The sequence below is a fragment of the Apaloderma vittatum genome, unplaced genomic scaffold, assembly GCF_000703405.1.
Source record: "Apaloderma vittatum isolate BGI_N311 unplaced genomic scaffold, ASM70340v1 scaffold20814, whole genome shotgun sequence".
NCBI lineage: Eukaryota > Metazoa > Chordata > Aves > Trogoniformes > Trogonidae > Apaloderma > Apaloderma vittatum.
The window spans coordinates 28,004-49,050 of NW_009712413.1; the positions used below are offsets into that span (position 1 = coordinate 28,004).

The 21,047-nt window shown below is 38.3% G+C and overlaps 1 protein-coding gene across 1 annotated transcript in view; it reads left to right on the plus strand.

The window, feature by feature from the left end:
* LOC104272875 (POU domain, class 2, transcription factor 1-like) overlaps window positions 1–21,047 on the plus strand; it is a 48,656-nt gene that overhangs the window by 18,783 nt on the left and 8,826 nt on the right. The window contains 5 exon segments of the mRNA XM_009867980.1: window positions 421–600; window positions 6,275–6,401; window positions 13,748–13,842; window positions 16,138–16,311; window positions 20,017–20,158. Of these exon segments, the coding sequence (XP_009866282.1) occupies window positions 421–600; window positions 6,275–6,401; window positions 13,748–13,842; window positions 16,138–16,311; window positions 20,017–20,158 (718 nt within the window).

Consider the following 21,047-nt stretch of genomic DNA (forward strand, 5'->3'; position numbering starts at 1 on the left):
TGCTTCTCATTCATCTGGCTAATCACTTGCTGTTCTGCTGGGTGTAAATTTCCTTTCAAATCCTGGCAATACTGATTCTTTTCTTTTGCTTGCTACTTAATCACCTTTTTCCTGAACCTCCTGGTAGAGTTGTGAATAAAACTTTGGAGGGAAGTTAGGTTCTGTAGGCTCCAGTAAGTGTAAATGTTTGCGTTCCTGCGGTTTGGTTTGTGTCAGGTCAGTGGTAGGTTGGTTCCTACGCCAGGTCAAGTAGCCACCTGCCCTTACGTGAGGCCAGAGTCATTGGCTAGTTAATGGCTGAACCATAGTAGTAGTTCTAGGAATGCCTGGTTAATCTAACTAGTACTGAGCTAGCTAATGACTTTGTAGCTGAAGTGGCTCTTTCCATTATTAATGGCTGTGTTTTCTAATTATTTATAGCTCACGTTGACGCCAGCCCAGCAACAGTTATTGCTACAACAGGCGCAGGCACAGTTGCTGGCGGCTGCAGTGCAGCATTCAGCCAGTCAGCAGCACAGCGCTGCTGGTGCCACCATCTCGGCCTCTGCTGCAACGCCGATGACGCAGATCCCTCTATCTCAGCCAATACAGATTGCACAGGTGAGCCTTGAGGCTTGAGAGGGTGGAAAATAAAGAGGTTTGACTAATTGCATCATTCAAGTAATATTTCTATTCCTTATTCAGTGAGTTCTTAGAGTCTGTGAGTACTGTTAGTCTTTCCTCATGCATCCTTAGCTGATGAGGTTGAAGTTGATAGTTCTAGCAAAGAAAGCATACCAGCCGCTCAGGCAGTTCCACTGGGCTTCTGGGTTTGTTCCAGAATCTGACCAGATGATGTATTTTCTTTTTTTTCCTCCTTGTAGTTAGCTTGAGAAAGGAGAATAAGGGGTATAGAAAGATGCCCATAGAAATGGCGCTTGTTGAGACCTGCGTGGATGGGAAAGCATACCTATGTATTAAAAAAGATACTTGTTAGATCTAAAAAGCAAAATTACGGAGTTGAAGAAAGGCAGTTTGGCTTGATGTGTTTGTGTGCTGTTTTGGCTTGGTCCTTACCAGCAGTGTTCAGTGACAAAAAATGGATGCTCTTGTGTGTCTGGAGAACGGCTTACCAGAATGAATCTGGTGTCAGAATCTGTCCAGTTTTATAGTCTGCTGCTAAAGACCCATTAAATCTTAATTCTGTAGAGCTGTTTCCCAAGGAAGAAGTTCTGCTTACTAGGAGCAGCAAAGACCCTCCTGGATCTCCCAGGACTGGCTTAATGCAGTTTGGAGAATGCAGTGCCACTGTTTGTATGCTTAGCACATGTAGTGTGGAAGCTCCTTAGGCTTTTGGATAAGGATAACTGAATCTATAGCATAGGCATCTGGAGTACTACCAGTAGGTGCTTGTGTTGCTGACTTTGAGGTCCATCTTCCCATAGTTTAAGGTTCTTGGTATGTAATATTTCAGTTTGATTAGTCTAGCTGTGTGAAGTATGTTGGGTACTTAATCTCCAAAGTTGTTGCTTCTTGCAGTGAGCAGGCCCTTTAAAACTGTCTGACACTTTCTATTCAGGCTGTTTTCACTTGCGTTCAACTGGGATGAAGTGTCTAGAAGTGAAGATGAGACCCGATTAAGTAGAACGTAAATGTTGCAATCATCTGTGGAGTCCATTGGTGAAATGTGCTGTTCTTTTGTTACGGTAGTCTACTAGCTGAATAATAGCCTGGCTGTGCTATCCTTTTTTTATTAGCTCAAGTAGCAAACTTGAGTGCTGTCGATCTGAAAGTTCTGACCTCTCTGTCTGTCCTTACAGAGGCCAGAGTGATGCCACCTGACATTTAGAAGGCCAGTGCTGATACTGCCCACCTACCCCTCATACTAAGCCTCTTGGTGCACTGAAATGAGTCACGTGACCAGATATTAATAGTTCTTTTAGCACAGGATGCCACTTCACTGTCGTGATCTGGAGATGACTCAAGGAAACCTGTAACTCCCAAGATCATATCTTAATTATGTTACTCCTTTGTGTGTAGCCAGTAACATGGATGGACTTCAAGAAAAGAATGACAATTGTCCTTGTCGAGGAAGTTGTGGGTTACCTTCTCCATGCATCTGTTGCAAAATTCTCTTTTATTATTATGCAAGTCTTTTAAGCTAGATGTAAGCGATCCACAAGTGTGTGGCTTCATCTTCCAGGTGTGCAGCTTAAGATAGTGAGGTCTGCTCTACTGAAGTGCAGAGCGTTAGGATTCCGTATTAATAAACTCTGCACCTTGAACTTTCTGACTTTAGATTTGTCAAATATACCAGGAAATTAGTGGATACTTTGTTGTGCGTGGGTGTGATGTTGCTAATCTTGCTCTTCCACTTTGGTGGGAAGCTATGAAAATGTGTGAGGCATTTAGAATTACTAATTTAGTACTGAGTTTTTCTCCAGAACTTCCGAAAGTGTTTGGGAAGAGTTGAAAAGATTAGACACGTGCCGTCAAATAAGAGCTTTGGAAGCTAGTGTGTCTGGTTTGTGCATGTGAATGAGCTAAAGGCTCTAAGAAAAACAGCATGTGATCATGTAGTTGCTGCAATATAATGTGTAGTTGTAGCACAAGGGGAACAAATTAGATTGTCACTTGTTTACTGGCATTCCTAATTATTTAACTGTTTGACCTCTTTTAGAATAGGCTGTTTTGATGTATAAATGTAGCTTGGTTGAATCTTGTTAACATCATATGATGGAAGCGAAGGGCATAATTTGTGCAGGTATTGGATATAAGTTGAGATTCTTGGTGGGAAACCTCTGTCGTTTCGGTTTGTGGGTAGGATAACACCATGCTTTTTTGATCCATCTTGGCAATTTATAAACTGTGATTAGCTTTGTTTGCGTTGCTATTGTAAACATGTAGCTGATTACACAAATAGCTGGATGTTTGTTTTAATTAATGATTTTTGAATAATTGATTAACTGGCAGGTCTCTGCAGCAGGGGGATTATAATATTTATTTTAATTAACTAATTGCACAACCATGACTTCTTTAATGTGCATTGCAGTTAATGTAAGGTGTCTGCTGCAGCTGTTTGTTAAGAAGTTAGTGCTGTCACTGGGCTGATGCTAAATTGTCACTACAGAGTTGTACGAGTTTTGGAGTACTTTGTAAACTTGTCTTCAGGATCCAAGATTAGTGTTAATATGATGTAAACCTGAACATGATGGAGATGCTTAAGTTTATGCTGAAGCTGTAAATAAAGATAGTGGCATTGAATTTAGAACTTTAGATTTTTTTTTAAAAAAACAACTTCCTCACATCAAGATGTAGCACTTGGCAGATTATTCTGTAGAGGTAGGAGTTGGATTATTTTGTTCTTTCTAAATTGTTAGGCAGCACCAGAAAACACGTTTCCCTAGAAAACACGTTTCCATCTCTTTCTACGTGCTTGTGCTCATATATAGATTTTGCTATTGAGGAAAAAACTGATTGATATAGGAAAAGTGTCAGAGTTGTTGGTCTCACTCTTTATTAGGAGATTTATTGTAATGCTACAATTAACTAAATAATAAAACTTTCCCCAGGTAGAAATAAAGTTGGATTTCAAATGAATTTGAAGGGCTGGTAGGGCTATTTAAGAGTGATTAGCCTTGGAGGTATGTTTTCCATTCTGCATTACAGAATTGTATTTCTCTATTTAAACAAGACCCAGCCAAGATACCATTTAGCAAGGCAGATGCACAGAATAAGATTGCTTATACCAGTTATCCCTGAGGCCTCAATTTAAAAACAGTTTTCTAATATTAAAGTGAAAGAGCCTGATGATAAGAGCTGTCACATCTTAGCTGGGTACCCTGTGTTATGAACACTATATTCTTAAACAAAAAGCTCTCCTCCTTTGATCTTACAAATATGCTGCCTCTGTTTATTTGTATTCTTTCTTGTATTTAGCAACATGTCCTGTGGTGCTTCTTCAAATCATCTTAAATCTACTTGATCATAGGGGGAAATTTCATTTGTTTGCTTTCGGTGGGGGAGGTCCTCAACCTCTCCATTTTTCTGTCCATACTTTTTCCTTCAGAAATTTCTGCCCGGCTTTTCCTTCTGTGTTTCTGCATTTTCTCTTACCCACCTCTATTTTCATCCTTCATTGTCTCTTCATTCCTTTTTCTTCTACCCAGAGTTCACAGCCTTAGTCAATTTGCCATATTCTTTCTATTTTTATTTTTTCTTTTGCATCTAGTTCTCGCATCCAATTCAGTATAAGCCCCTCTGTGCTGGGACGATCTATGCAATCTGCAGAAGTGACCAGCAGAATGTTGAAAAGTCAGTGAATACATGAGTGGAGGTCCATGTCACATTGGCCTCCAGAAGTAAGAGTTTTTAGTAGCAGTTCTGACCAGCGTAACTTTATGATATGAAGTCAGAAGAAACATATTGTTCCTGGGAAAAAAGTGGTGCAGTCACGCCTCTCTTCTTTCAGAAGAAAACTGACCTCGATTTCTTAGTTAATGGTTGTAGTAGTATTCAAATTTTCTGAACGCAAACAGCACTATCAACTTTAAAGACACTCTGCTGTGCTTGGGGAGCACTTTCCAACATTTTACCATTCCCTGATAAAGTGGGAGCTTTCATTTCTTAAAGAGCATTGCTTTGGTCAATCCATGTGGTGTCTGTGTACCATATTACTACTCTGCATGCTTTTGGCTCAACATAACCAAGTTGCTTAAGTGATTGATGGCCAGTGTCTTTGTAATGCAGGTTAAGTAGGCGTTTTCTTGTAATGCATGTCTGTGGTCTCATAAATCAACGGACTCTCTGTTTTTTTCCCTCCATCATCTTCCTTTCCACTCACTGACACTCCCCCACCCCTCTTCCCCAGAAGGATATTGTTGCAACTTTTAAGTCTTAGTTTAACAGTTTTAAACTAACGGCAGGTCATAGACAGATAACTATATTGTGCAAATGGCTGTATTGTGTAAATGAGAAATTATCCTTGTCAGTCTGTCTTGACTTTCCATCACCATCTCCATCGCTGGCGGCTAATGGCCTTTCACATCTGTTGGCTGAGCAGCTTGTGTGAGTGCTCCGTAACCCGCAGTCAGTCAAAATGTGGGGGGGCTGCTTTGCTGGCTTTGAGGAGCAAGCCTTGCTTAGTCTGGCTCACTTTAACTCAAGTATGTTAAAACAAGCGGCTCCATTCAAGCAGCCAGACTGAGCACTGTTAGGAGAGAACTGGCATTGTTAAAATCCGTCCGGCACAGTTAGACCTTGAAGCGGTATATCTGTATCTGTCTGCAAACAGGTAGTCTGGTGTCTGGGTAATTATCTGAAACAGAATTTTGGGGAGGTTTTTGGTCTCTTTGTTTCTCTATGGTTTTATTCTTCAGCTAAACAGCAAGTTGAAGCATTTTTCTCGATTCAGTTTCTCAGAGATTAGCATTTATGTTGAGACCAGTCATTTAATTCTAGAAAATTAACAGTTCTGAAAGGTTTAAATACATAAAAGTAGGGTTCTACAGTAATGCAGCATTTTGGGTTATTCCTTTTAACCTTTAATTATAGACATGCCTATTAAGCTTATTGTATTTTTTTCAGGACTAATCAATTATATTTATTTACTATTTGAGTTGGCTATTTCCTGAAATTTGACCTTAACAACCAGAGTGCAAACTAGGAATCTGTAATTTTTTACTTTCCTGTTGCTGATTGGAATGGTAATTGCAGATTGTTGTTGTTATAAACAAAAATAGCTCCCAGCTAAGATACTTGATTTGTCAACAATAAATTTTGTAGCAGAGTTGCATCGTAAAAAAAAAAAAAAAAAAGTCTGAGAAGTCTGTATGCTAATAAGTCTAAAGTATTTGGAAACTTATGCATTTAGTGGGGAGAAAGGTGAATTTGTGTGGATTATTTTTACTGAAAGCAGACAGCGCAGAAAGTATTTTTCCTGGCTTATTTTCTAAACAATTTTTGTTTGATTTTTTATGAAGGACAGTGAAGTTGAAATTGCCAGCCTAAAGGACATTAAGTAGCAGGACTGCTGTATGCTGTGTTTGACTCTAAATGTTAGAATGTAACTGTTTGATAGGAAATCTAGGTACATTGGGAGTCATGGCTGACCTGAATGTCTAACACATAGCTTTCTTTTCCTTTTTCTTTTTTTCTTTTTTCTTTTTTTTTTTACTTTTTTTCCCCTTTTTCCCCCTTTTTTCTTTGTTTTTTTTTGTTTTCTTTTTTTTGTTTTATTTTTTCCTTTCTTTCTTTTCTTTCTTTTTTTTTTTTCCCCTTCTCCTGTTTCCTTAAGGATTTGCAGCACTTGCAGCAGCTTCAGCAGCAGAATCTCAACCTGCAGCAGTTTGTGTTGGTGCATCCAACAACCAACTTGCAGCCAGCACAGTTCATCATCTCACAAACACCGCAGGGGCAGCAGGGTAAGTGCTTCTTACCAGAAAAAATAAAAAGAAAAGTCATGCCTAGGTTTTTAGAGGGGAAGGTGAAACTGAGGTGGTTCGTACACCTTCACTAACTGTTGATACTTCCTAGGAGAAATAATAGCATTGCAATTAGGAGGCTTGTAACAGGTTGTCCCTTTCTGGATGTTAGACCTCAGCCCTGTTATGTAGCTCACTTCTCAGGGAGGATCAATCCATAGGTTATGTCATGGGAATATTTGTTAACAACAAGGTCTTTTGGGAGTTCCTGCAGCATCTGAATTTCTGGGTCAGGCTCTCAAGGAGGAAACCTACCGGGAAGAGAGCTTGGAGAACTCAAAGATAGAATTCTCTCAGAGGTGGAGGCCTGAAGGGTGTGTAGGCTGTCTGGATTAGGTCAGTACTAAGAGGGCTACAAAATCCTAAGACTCGAACAACGTTACAAACTGAAGAATCTTTGTAGGAGACCAGAAAAGTCCATAAGCCTAAAGAGGGTCCAGTGAATTTTGCCATAAGCTGAAATAATAATTACACCTCTGGAAAAGAGCTAGAGTGCTTGATTCTGTATAACACCTCTTGGATATAGTATTTTGGATATGGCTTACATGCTAAAGGAAAGCCAAGGCAGTGTCAGATGGTAGTGTGCCAGACTACTAGTGTTCAAGTTGCAATACATCACAGTACAGGTTGCACCCGGTTTGTTGATGTCCACAGAAAACTGCATTTAGCCATGGCCTGTAATGGTCTTTTTTCCCCACTTTCTCTTCTACATGAACTCTACTCAGTTGTTCAGGTCGGGTAATCCAAAGATTCCTCCTCAGAAGGCAAATCCCGTTACGCTCGAAGAGACTTGCAGAGCCTGGCTGTACTATAAAGCAGCTCTTTGCACCTCATTTTCTTCTGTTCCTTTCAAATATTTTATGCATCGTTCCTTCTTATGTACTATGATTTGGGTAGAACTGTGTTTCTGTTATGCTGAAGCTCTCTCCCGGGCTGAATGCTCTCATGTTTGAATAAAAGGTTAGTTAACATTAACTTTCTTTTAATAGGGCTTGATTTAGGAGAATTTTGATACCAGCACTGATAGAAAATGGCTAAAAGACTGTTCATGGACACATTTATGATGTACTAGTTTCCTAAAATGAAGCAGAATTTAAAAACTTAAAATATTCTTTTAGAAGAAATTAAATAAACTTCACCAAAATTCAGTTCAAAGACTCTTTAAATTAGGGTATTTCTTTTTTTAAAAAATAAACTCTTAAGGAAACAGCAAGCACAAAAATGTTCTTTTGAAATACTTACTGGTATCAGTGTCTGCCTACATTTTTCAGCTAACTTCTGCTGGTTTTCTAAAACATCTCTTTTGTGAACCATCTCATTTGCGAAGGTGCTCCGCAAATAAAGGAAACTAGCAGAAGGAAATTATATTCATGTCTCAAAATGAATTGTTCGCATTATAGAAAGGAAGGAAGGCTTTTTGTTTGTTTGTTTAAAATCTTCTGAAGTAGAATAACTACCAGAAGAGGTTTTCACAGTACCACTTCCAGAAGCCACCTCTGAAAATTATTTCTTCACTGCAATTTAAGACCTGCATATTGCTGTCATCCGTGACACAGTGTATGTAGAAACACAATGTTTTACTGGAACTATGCAGCCTGGACAACTGAATAGCTCAAAATATAGGAAGACTTATATTCTGTATTCTGACCATAGGCCATTAGCGTGTGACAACCTTCCAAAATGAAATGCTTGAATGGATCTAATTTTCTTCATGAGCACTCAATGAAAAAGCAACATGTGTGTCATAATACCCCTTATCTCACTTTTTGGTATGGCTTTTTGCAGTATTTCATGGTTATTGTTAGAAGATCTCAGACCTTATGTTATTATTTATGAGAAAGATTAAGCAAGTATGTATTTTTATATTGTTATTTGCTGTTGCAGCTGACCTTTCCATGTTGCTCTTGTCCTATTGCTCCGTTAGTCAACTTCAGAAAATAATAAATATTCTGAACAAACTATCATAGAGCTTTCTTTAAAACCAACAACATGCAGATTTTTTTTTAGTACTTCATTGGTACTGCATGAAGCTATATATATGTAAGCATTTAATAACTAAAATGAAAATTCGTATTTATTCTGGAAGAAGTCTTTTTTTACAGACTACACTACATATTTTGGACAGGCCATGTAGTCTTGTAAATGAGAAACATTGTTTTTAATACAAGAAAATAGTTTTGAGTGGCGAGTAATGTCTCTAATCAAGATGGTAGAAGACATGTCAACATTTGGTAGAGAAAGGCTTGTTTTACTTGAAGAGATGATAGGGTACAGAGTAATGCAATCATAGATTCTTAGAAGGGGTTGAACATCATGGCTTAGATCCAACTTCTGAAAAATTTTAGAAAATTCAATACCTAAAATATTAATCAACGATCAGGATGTTATTCTGCTATTTTTTTTCAACACACGTTGTAAATCACAGCAGCAGATGTAAAATTCTCCCCATAAATCCATTGTCATATGTCTAATATCATCATCTTCCTTTTCCACATGAGTTCTGGTTATTCGGTGGCTTAGGTGAAACATGAAGTTCTTATTCTTCATGGCTCCTAACAGCTAACATCATAACTGAAGGAATTGTTTCAAGCCTCAACAGATGTGCAGAAGATGTAATGGAAGGAGAAATTTGGAACAATTTCTAATTTGGAGCATTTATTTCCATATTATTGTTGAAGTCACAGGCACGAAGTTAGCACTTTGAACAGTTTTTATACCTCTTGTAACTGTTCTTGTATTTAATAGACCTTTCATCAGTTCAACATCCTTTACTATAATTATACCTGCTTCTTAAAAATATTACCCTCACCAGATGACCGCTCACCTTTCTACTCAAAAGCTATTGCCAGTAAATATCTTTATGGAGAGGAGAAATGGTGCTGCATTTCATTTAAATTAATCTTGCAAACAGAAATTGTTAAGATCTGAGAAAAGACTGCATCATTGTCAAGGCGGTTTAGAAACAATGCTTATAAAGAAAGTATCCAGAAAGGAAAAAGACAAGCTGTTAATGAACTTTAAACACTGAAATTGGGCCTACCTATTTTGAAGTTACTGCTGTTTACTTTTAAAGGCCTTGTTTATGATTTCATTTTTAATTGTAGAAATTCTTTGGATGATGATGATTAGATGGCGTGCTGAGGGACATAGTTCAGTGGTGTTGATGGGGCTATGACAAAGGTTAGACTCGATGATTTTGAAGGTCTCTTCCAACTGATTCTGTGATAGCAGACAAAATCCAGTCCTGTTATTTTCTTGTGTACTTGTCCTACAGACTTTGAGACTTCACATTTTTAAAATGAGATAATGAATATTAAAAGTTGGTACGTATCCTGCTGGCCTCTGGTATCATAAATCAATGTGCAGGTCCTTCACCCAGTGTGAGGATGGAGGAAGATGCCTGAACCTGCCAGTGTTTCTTCTCAGATACGTCAAATTTGTAATGGACAAGAGTTGACTGCATCTGAGGTTGTGCACTTGCACTGCCCTTACAGGACCTCTCTTCATTCTGTTAATAATATTCTGTGTGAACCAGGTGAAAGTGCTCTGATGCCCTCCGTATGCAGATGAGGAGCCTCAACTTTTCATTGTCAAGAGACTCTTAATGAGAGCACATATGCTGACACCGCGGCTGAATAAAGTGTAGCTGACTCAAATGCATTCACCAAGTAAGAGAGGAGAGGTTGAAGTGGAATGAGGAGGAACTTGAAGTTATTTAAATGGTGACTTTTTTCTGTGTGCTGCAACTACCCATTACCAAGACAGGAGTTAAATGCTCAGTATTTGCTGACCTCCAAAATCAAGTCTTTACTTCTAACCATCCAAACAGCATCAATGGGTAAAAGTGTTGGGTTTTGTTGAAGTAGTGTGGCAGCACTTTTGCATGTGTCACTGAATTGGTTACTCTTCAAAACTATAGTTCACCAACTTCAGCACATTTTCATCATGTTCTTGAACTAATCTTAAAGGATACCCAGATACTGCAAAAGGTGTAGCGGCTTAACATCTCAGTGGAATAGATTTGCAGAGACACACATAGGTTAGTACTTTCTCTCCTGTGTTGGATTCTAATATCATTCCAACTATGAGTCCCTGTTTTGGAAGACCTGGCTTTGATAAAACATGGTACACCAAAGTGCCCAGAAATTTCTTTGCATCAACAGAGATCAATAAAGTTGATCAAGTGGCCCTGTATGTAATACGTGGTATGACACCCTTCCTTCTTCCCTTTAAGTTGTTTCCAGTTAATCAAATTGTGACATTGTAATGGCTTTGTCTTGCAAGCTAACTTCCAGGATATGTATGTAAGAAGATGAACAGCTTTGACAGAGAAAAAGCAGTCAAGTTCATAGATGAAAAAACCCAAATACATTCTTTTGGGAGATCAGATAGGGTTGAATTATGTATTGTGCTTCTGGATCAACATTTTTAAAACCATGCTGAAAAAATCTGCACTTGAATGTTTGCTTTATCTTTTGTTTAATTTTAGACAGTGAGAACTGAAGCCCAGAACAGTCCCTGGGGACTGTTGGCTGTCAGGAAGAGTTTTTTTGACTTGGGCTATTATTCATGCTACTCATAGACATTACAGTAAAAGTCCTGGATGATGGTAGATACGTTTAGTTTAACTATTTTAAAAAAGAGTAAGTACCTCTGAACTACCATACTTTTGCATAAATCCTTATCTACCTCCATGCAATCACTCTTTTGAAGTGTCACGTTCCACATTTAATGCAATAATACCACTGAACTCTTAAAACCCAAGGCAGAGGGTTAGAAAGACTTATCTCCTTAAAGTTAAGTGTACAAGTACAATACTCGTTTTTAGAGATTGAAAAAATCATGTAGGTTGGAAGGGACTTCTAGAGGTCGTGCAGTGTTGCTTAGAGCAGGTGCAGTAACAACAGAGTGCTCAGCGCCTTGGCCAGTCGAGTTTGAACATCTCCAAGGATGGAGGTTCTGGAACCTCTTCAAGTATTTGCCCCAATAGTTGACCACCCTCGTGGTAAGAAAATAAAAAAAATAAAAATATGCTTCTTTATATTTAGTTGGAGTTTTCCATGTTCCAACTTATGTCTGTTATATCTCATTACTGTGCACCCTGAAGCGGAGTCTATTTTTGTCTTTGAAGACAGCAGTAGGATCTCACCTTAGCCTTCTCGTAACGCTGAGCCAACCAACTCCTTTCCCATTCCTCTTATGGATGTTCCAGCCTGTTAGCAAAGTCTGAAACACTAGTATCTCAACAGTTGCCTAGAAGGTACTGGTTTGGATGTAGACTGTATTTAAAATGCTGTGCTATGTAACCTGTAACTTAAGTCACTGAAGTTATCTTGGACCAAAGTGGGGACCAGTTGTTTCTTCTCAGAAAAAAAACCAAACAACGAAGATGAAGCTTAGACTAGTACAAGTCGTAGAATAATAGAATACCACGTTGAAAGGGACCTCAGGATCATCTGGTCCAGCCTTTCTTGGATGGCCCAGCACCCTGTCCAGACAAATGTTAAAAGTATCCAATACTGGGAAATCCACCATTTCCCTGGGGAGATTAATGATCTTTCAAGTGAGCAAATATTTGCATTGTAAAAAGCACTGTGTAACTGTAGTAGGTAGCTGATTTGGACGTTCCTTAAGCTGATCTTTTCCCTTGCTGTGTCTGTTCAAAAAAACAACTGCAACGTGTTGATTATATGGTGCAAAGAAAATATACATATTAGTCTATGCTGTGCCATTATGTTGCATAAGCAGCTGGCTTTGTTCTGTAGGTCTTGGGCATTTTGGTAGCAACAGATTCTATTTAAAATACGTATTCAAAACTTCATAAAAAAGAAGAAAAAGTAGTATCGCTATCAGAAGACAATACATTTGCAGTTGTGTATCCCTCCTTGAGGACACATTTCTCCTTCTTATCATAGCAGTCCCTCTCTTCATGTCTCCTATGGCCTTGACTTCACATAAAACACCCAGTTTCTCACTCAGTATTTATCAAGTTCTAAATTCCTGCATTCAGCTGAGAGGTAACTGGACGCAAGTGATGTGCACAGATGGATCAGCCAGCTGATGAGCCAGAATAGACCATGTCAAACTCAAATTACAGAATTTAAGTGATGCCACTTACTTTGGTGTTCTGTCTTCTGAGTGGCCATAGTGTCCATGTGTTGTTGTCATGCCATCTTTCTCCTCTGGTTTTAGGAACTTGGTGTATTGAAGATGCCTACTAAGTGTGGACTTAATTAGTCAAGTTCTTAAATTATTATAGGAGAAGTTGATATTTGTAGCTAGGAGTTACCTAAAGAATAGCAGTAATATTTTTTTCATAATAAAATTGAGGAGTTAACTAACTGTAGGTATATTTTTGTCGAGATTCTTACCCCTTAAAGATACATAACTTTTAGCATTAGAAATGCAAAAAACCCCCAAACAGATAGCTTCTAGTTAAAATATATAGCTGCAAGCATATATCTCAGTTTCCTGAGAGATTTAATAATGCATACAAATAGTGGACTGTAAGATCATTTATTTTTAGAGTGGCAGCATATTGTATATTTTGGATGCATTAGTCCTAACTGTTCTTTAATGTTGTCACCCTTTCATAACAGCAGGGGTTTTCATATATTCAGTGTAGCATTTATTCTGTGTGTGTGTTCAGTATCTTACCTAAGCTTTAAGTTCTGATTACTTTTCTAAAAGATATTCCTTCTGTAGTTCAGCTAGGAGGAAGTTATCCAGCTTTGTTTTGTCTTGGGTGTGGTCTGCTGAAATTTGACAGAGAAAGTTACCTTCTTATTAGGCAGCTGGCATGGGGTGATACAGAGAAGAAGGAAGAGGGGGCAAATTTGTAGTTTTGATTAGCATACAGTTGTTCAATTTGATCTGATTATTGTTCAATTGTTTATTTTCAGATGGATCCCTAATTCATGGTCAGCTGTTGGGTATAGGAAGAGGTTTAACCCAAAGCTGAAAGCTGAAAGGGAGAATGAATGATTCCTGCACGCAGAACTGAAATAATGTAGATCATTACAAACTCCTTCTGCAAAGGGGATTAGTATAGACTTCTCTCTTGCAGCCTTCTGTCACCGTATATACTCTGGGAATATGCAAGGGGATTTTGGACTTAGAAGTCCAAAAGAATAGTCCAATAGAAGATACCTACGCAGGGATGAAGTGAAGGCTTGCATCTCAATTTTTTTTGTAACTGTCAGTATTTGGCAAGAGTCTTGTTTTACCTCAGTTCATGTTTTAGTCTTCTTAGGTGACAAACCAAACCCACCCTTTTCTCTCTCCAGGTCTCCTGCAAGCGCAGAATCTCTTAACGCAACTACCTCAGCAAAGCCAAGCCAACCTCCTGCAGTCTCAGCCAAGCATCACCCTTGCCTCGCAGGTCAGGCTTTCTGCAGTTCCTGAGTTGCTCTGAGGGGATTTAAACTATTGCAAGCAAATGGACCCTTTGTATTAGTTAGCAGAGTAGATATTGTAGCTATAATAGTGAGTTTGTCTTTGTAGGTAGATTCAATGTAGAACTGAAGTATCAGTAACTTCGTCACTTCTGCAGTTTCCACCCTAATGTGCCTCTTTTCATGCATTTAATGTTCTAAATTATTAATTTTAGCTGAAAATTCCAATTGATATCTTGAGTTAGTGACGCTAGACCATAGTTTGATTTCTTGTGAGGATTTCTTGAACAATCTACAAATTTATGAAATTCAGAGGAGCCAGGTGTGGGCTACCTAAGAAAAACCTCAGAAATATGCTTACTGACACGTGTCTTTTTTTTCTAAAGATTCCTGTGGTAATCTGTCTTTACTGTAGCCTAATTGTCTTGCTATTATTGCTAAGTCATTGCCAATCTTACCGATTAGCTTCTATGAAAGTGAAGAGATTGTTAGAAGTGCGTTAAAATGCTCTGTTAGATATATGTTAAAATATTAAAGCTCTATGATTAAGCTTTCAGACTGTAAGAAAAGCAATTTTAAGGTTGTACATGCCTGCAAATTTAGTTTTGCTTCACCCTGGGTTTTACTGTGCAATTCAGTTACATGATTGCATGCTGTTTCTCAAATACCATGTAATATCATAGCGCATCTTCCTGCCAACTTGGTTACATATAAGAATTTTTAGTCTGAGTCTATCAGAGTCTTAGAAAACTGCATTTTCTATTATACCACCTATAGTATTTTTCATGCAGCATGTGGAAAATAGAATTAGTCTCACCTCTGTAGTTCATACCTCGGTTAGCAGCATGACTCCCTACTAGAGATTATACTTGGATTAAAAAAAAATATATCAAAACTATAAAGAGAAAATAAATTATATAAACAGGGTGAAGTCAGTAAAGACATATTGCAGTAATTACTCACTATGTTTAATATGAAAAACCTTTATATCTGCAATCCTAGAAAGATCATATATGATCACATTATTTCTCAGGTAATGGAATTATAGATCCTGACCTCCCTCTACCATCTGCTCTGCACTGCAAAATACTGCACTAACCCAGGAGAAAAACAGCATAAGGAGCTATGTAAAGACTGAGCTATATGTAGGCCATTTCTTTTAGAACAGCCGTTCCTAGACCTTTGCATAGACTTTGCATAGTACTGTAGTGTTGCATAGACTTGAGGCTATTCTAGTTTGCCCTGAAGGAATCTGTAGTTTCAGAGCTGGGCATGGTGCATAAAAGCATGAAATCACTTTGCTTAAGAGCCTCAGCCAAACTGAATAGAATTTAACTAAAGTAAATGATTTGTCTCTGCATCTCAGTTCATGTATGGCATGTAAGAAGGTAGAGTTATGCACTCAAAACATGTTTCCAGTGTTTCTGTTGCACCTAAAGCCTGAACCAATACCAGATCTTAATACATGTTGTTCGCCTGTGAATATTTCCCATGATGCTCAGGTTTTTTGAGATTCCTAGTATTGCCACATACCAAAATGCTCTAGTATGCCACTGATGTTCAGGAATAGTGTACCTTGTGTGGACTTCCTGAAAAATTAACTTGCTATATAGAAGAAGAATGTGGCCTTAAAGGAATTATTTTCTGCATGTTGCTTTGCTTAATTTCTTGTATCACCAGTATATTCATATTTACTGTTACAAGTACCAACAGAAGGGTTAGAGGTAAATCTAGTTTTTTCTCACTGTAAAAGTTGAGTCAGTCACAAGGGACGGCATTAGAGGAAACTTGCCGTGTTTGCTGCACCTATATGTGCTCACTGTTCCAAGATTAAATAGGAGACTTGAATCTTTTGGGTTGATGACAATCTGCCACCTCACAGAAGCAGGAAATTCAATTCCAAAATGATTAAAAGAGGATGAATGCCAAGCTGTCTATAAATGATAGAACTATATCAGGTAAAAGTGTTCAACCTTTTTTTGAGCAGCTTCTGTGGCAAGCAAAAGCTTTTTGGTTATCTGCTGCATTGAACGTCTCTTACTTTTCTTTAATTGGTTCTGACAGAGCCTTTAAAAAGCTGTCATACTAATGCAGTCTTCTGGATTGTGATTGTTCATTCTTGTGAGGAATGTAAATAAATCGGAGGAACTTTCAGATTGCTGGAAATGTCAAATTCATTGATCTTTCCCTCAGAAACCTCACATGCCTTTTTAGAATTTAATTTTTGCTGATTATTCTTTTGAGTCTGATTGTCATCTTTTCCTTGCTCTCTGTCTTAATAGCCAGCAACCCCAACACGCACAATAGCGGCGACCCCCATTCAGTCACTTCCACAGAGCCAGTCAACACCAAAGCGAATCGACACTCCCAGCTTGGAGGAGCCCAGTGACCTTGAGGAGCTTGAGCAGTTTGCCAAGACTTTCAAACAAAGACGGATCAAACTTGGATTCACTCAGGTGAGGCTGCGTACCTTAGTGCCTGCCAGTGTGGAATCTGAGGTCTCATCTTTCAAGTCTGGAGGGAGACTACAATTCCACCTTTTCCTAGGAGAACCTTCTTAAATAGGGTTATGCTCTGGCCTTTATGTAGGGGATTTCTTAGAAATAAGAGAAAAAGCCGTACATCCATCTTACTTCCCTGTTGGTTTTAAAGCATAGCCATTTTCCCAGCAGGTACATGCATTTACCAGCTCCAGATGTCATTGCGTGTGCACTATTCATTCTATAGGATGTAAAATGAATAGGACAAAGCGCTTTAAAGCTGCCTTCAGAAGTACAAAGTTCCAAAAATCATACAACACAATTAACTGCTCTGTGTGTTTAAAAAATATCTCGCAACCGTGGAGCTGCTTTGGATGTCAAAGGGTTTTTATCTCTCAAGCGTATTTTCCTATTAAACATCAATGATTTCTGTATTTAATGCTTTTGCTAAAGTTCCTAAACAAAACCTGAAAGGACTGTCACCTTTGAAGTTCTCTCCTTACAGAAGTGAACTGCAGTTGTGGTTTGTTTTGGTTTACTTAAAAGCTCAGAAATACCAATAGAGCAGAAGAAAAGTAATCTCGAACATAGTGAAAATGGTCAAATGAGGAGCACAATTAAAAGTACAAAGTGCATTTTTATGTTCTCTTATTCTGTTGAAGGGAAATTCTGCTTGAATCCAAAAGTCCTTTCTTATTAATATCAAAATGATTTCCCCCCCCCCCCCCAAAATTAAAATATCTATCCAGGTAAACAATTAATTTTGGCAGGAGTCTGTGGTAAGCATAGGCATGATTTTGCTAGAAGAAATAGCATGCAAAAATCAAAGCAAGTATTTAAAAGTCTGAGCTCAGAGCAGTCAATCCAACATAGGCGATTTGTTCTTCCCCAGGGTAGGTAAATCTACTCTAGTTGAAAGTATGTGCTGAAGTCAGATTTATTTTTCTGACAAAGTCCTAAATGTTTGAAAAATCAGGGCTGGTTTGTAATGAAAGCTCCTGGCAGCATCTTAATTATAACTCAAGAACAGAATGTTCTTAGTAAAATGAAGTGCATTTTGCTGGCGTGTGTGCCTCCTTCCCTCCCTTCTTCCCGCTAGAGGGAGGTACAGAAATACAAGTGATGGACACACACAAAAGCTAGAATAGAGCAGAGCAGAATAGAGTAAAATACAATAGCTTCCTTGTAGCATGACTGAGGAGGTTCACGTAGGTCTTTAGTTATTATGTTTAATCTGCCCTGCTGTGAGATGATTATAAAGGCTCAACTAGACTTTTTAAGTTACGAGTTAACCCTTCTTTATTGACCCTGTTGTGAATTTTCTTGATGAGGAAAAATGAACGCAACTGCTCAGGCTTACGTTTCAGTATTTGCATTTGAGCTTAAAGCAGGGGGATCTTGAGAAAGCGATAGAATTGTATTTGATCATTCCTATCCTACTCTGAGTTTGTATGTGTGTAATTAGGCCATTCTAATAACTTCTACCTAATTGCATAATTGGATGATAATTAGACACCCTATTACTTTAGTTTCCTATAGTTGGATAAATAGAGTGCCTTTCAGAGGATAAAAGAAATTTATTTCCAGTGGTACTGTAAGCTTTTTCAGACTCACACCTCTCCTGTCTTTCAAAAATAATTATAAGATTTAGTTTGCATTGCAAACTAATCGCTTGCCACATTCTGTCTTGTGAACAATATAACAGGTTTTGAATTTCAGCAGTTCTGTCTCTTCTCCCACCCTGAAAAGTGGGTGATGGATTTAAATCCTTTTGTTTAATTGTTTTCCTTAAAAATATCTCCACGTTTGGATGTACAGAGACACAATGAGCATACTGTATCTTAGCATTATTGCAGGTATGTGACTAATTGGTCAGTGCAGATTCAAGCTCTGTGAGTGAACATTTTAAACAATGTTATTCTGTGAAAGATATTACCTCTGCTAGTCCTTCTGAGCTTCGTAACAGACCAGTACACACAACAACGTACCTTAGTTTCAGTTAGTACCAGAGCTTCATTGGACTTGCAGTGTAGATCAGGTGTGTATACAGTGCCTTCATCCTCCGTTCCATCCATCCTTTCAGTGGCCCATCCCAATACATAAAACTCTCATCCCAGAATGTAAATTCCTTTGCCTGCAGCAGAAATGCTGCCACCTTTTTGGCTTTAAAAACTATTGACAAAGAAATGGTTAACTATTCATTTTAAATCAGGTGGCAAATATTAGTAAGAACAACATAAATACCAGAATCAAATTTAGTTGGGGACTGGAGCAAATTTCATAACTGTTTCCTGCCAAGTCGTAAATCAACTTACCTCTAAAATGGTTTACGTAGCCAGGTTTTCCTCTTCATAAACCCAGTAGAGCACCCATGTTACTTCTCTTGGAATGATTTATGAGTTTTAAAACGCACGGAATCCTGGCATATGGCTAGGGGTATGTATGTGGGTTCCCGCGTGTTTCCTCTGATTGAAGGGCGTACAAACCAGTTGGTCTGGTCCTCTTCTAGGAAGGAAATTGTTTTCTTTACGCAACCTGCACAATTTGCTAAGCTTACCGAAGGTTGTTTTCTTCCTCGCTTGTATGTGGCCACTCTGCATGCTATTAGTATACTTGTATCAAGCTGTGGTTTTGGATCTGATCTACAAGGAAAGCAAACAAGCTTTATGCACAATCCAACTAACCCACTTGCAATTAAACTCCACTAACTACGCTCAAGCTTTCCAGTCTCTTCTTTTAGACTTTTCATACTTTATTGGGGGTAAAAAATGTAAATTAAACTACTTTAGACCAAGTAGCATACTTAAAAAATAATTGCTTTTTTTTAAAGGGCAGGACTTTCCGACTTCAAAACAAGACCAGGAAAACGTGATGGTGTTTTTAATGGCCACAATCATGGATTGATTGTTTTTTTTAAGCAAGAATGTCCAGTTGTAAACTACATATACACACACACACACACACAAAGGATAAGCAGAATGTCTGATAGTTAGCTAAAACTGAGTTTGGAAAAGCAATGACAGATGTAAAGAGACAATCATCTGTCTGTAAATCTCCTGGATAGCTTTTTGGCAGTTGCGTAATAGTGAAGACTACAGTTAATCATTATTTTAAATGGTTCAACTTCTTTTCCACTTTGAGATGTCTGTCTGTGGGGAAAAGTTTGGTTTGAACCTCCAAAGATACTAAAGTTCAGAGAAGAATATTTTTGCATCTCTTTAAATGTGACACGTTTGCATACATTTTTTCAATAATATTTTCTACTAATTTGAGAACATAACTTCACTGCATTTCTACTTATTTGAACTTTTCTTCTTTGGTATGAAATAAGCAGATACTTAAATCTGCTCCTAAAGAGAGCTCAGCCTTTACTTGTTTTAAAGAACTAAGAAAAAAAATTAGAAGTTAATACTCAGTGGAATGTTCTGCTCACTGGTAATGCTAAGAAGACAAAGCATCAGGCATTTATTGAAAAGAGTTACATGGTTAAACTGACTGAGGTTTTACAGTTCTTTGTGATTACTTGCTTTAGCATGAATCTTGGTAGCACCAAGCGAGTTTCTGTGAAACTGAAATCCCATGTAGCAGTGGGGTCAGTAAGAGAACACAAGAATGTGACAGGTTTCCTTGCTTTGGAAGTGCCTATGTTAGTGAATCCCTGTTTTCTCTTTCTTTGTCCAGGGTGATGTTGGGCTCGCTATGGGCAAACTCTATGGAAATGACTTCAGCCAAACTACCATCTCTCGCTTTGAAGCCTTGAACCTCAGCTTTAAGAACATGTGCAAGTTAAAGCCGCTTCTGGAAAAGTGGCTCAATGATGCAGGTGAATGAGTCTGTGTATTTCTTCACCAGCCTACCAAAATAAGTAGAGCTCTGAAAAACTGCTTCGTTTGTGCCTTTAAGGTTTTATGAAGCCACCCATCTTTGTAACCATCCATGGGCCAAATAAGGGTATAGGGCAAGGGTCCATACTTCACTTTTTGTGTGCCCGTATGCATCCAAAATTGTTCCGATATGAACTTTCAGAACTGTGTTCTGCAGCCAGCTGAATAATTGCATGGGGTGAGGTATAATATGTGTCATGGTTTTCCTCCTTCATGTATGTATGTCAATGCATATAACTTCTAATCCTCTTCTAGCTTTCTTTTTCAGATGTGTTGTAGAGAGAGGGTTGCATGGTTTGTTGTTTCAGTAGGCAGAGCTTATTGCATTCATCTCCTCCCACACCCCTATGTGTGTTCTTTTCACCTCTCCAATGGTCTGTATAAACACTGTCCTTCTCCCCATAGGAAGAGTTTTTTTGTGGGTTAGATTTTGCTTTTTCCTTCCAGAATTGTTGGGGTTTTTTTCCTGGGGTAGGAGTTATTCGTGATGCCAGTCTTGGTAGTGTTCATTTTTTGTTTTCTTTTTTTTTTTATCACCATCAAAAAGAGCTTGGATGGTGGTGCTAGGTGTTAGGATAGAAAGTGTTTAAGAGTGTTATCAGCCAGGTTTTTTTTTCCCCAGGTATACAACAGTACATAGTATAAAACTGTTGGATCTGCTAAACAGATGGCAGGGATGGTGTCTGCCTTCCTATTTTTACCAAAATGAAGAGAGCTTTATGCTGGTGCCTAGAGCATTCTCTGAAATTTTGAAAAGTAATTTGATGCAGTGTTGAAAATTTGTCCTGCGTTGAAACAAGGAAGTGTCATTGTGCTGACGTGGGTTAT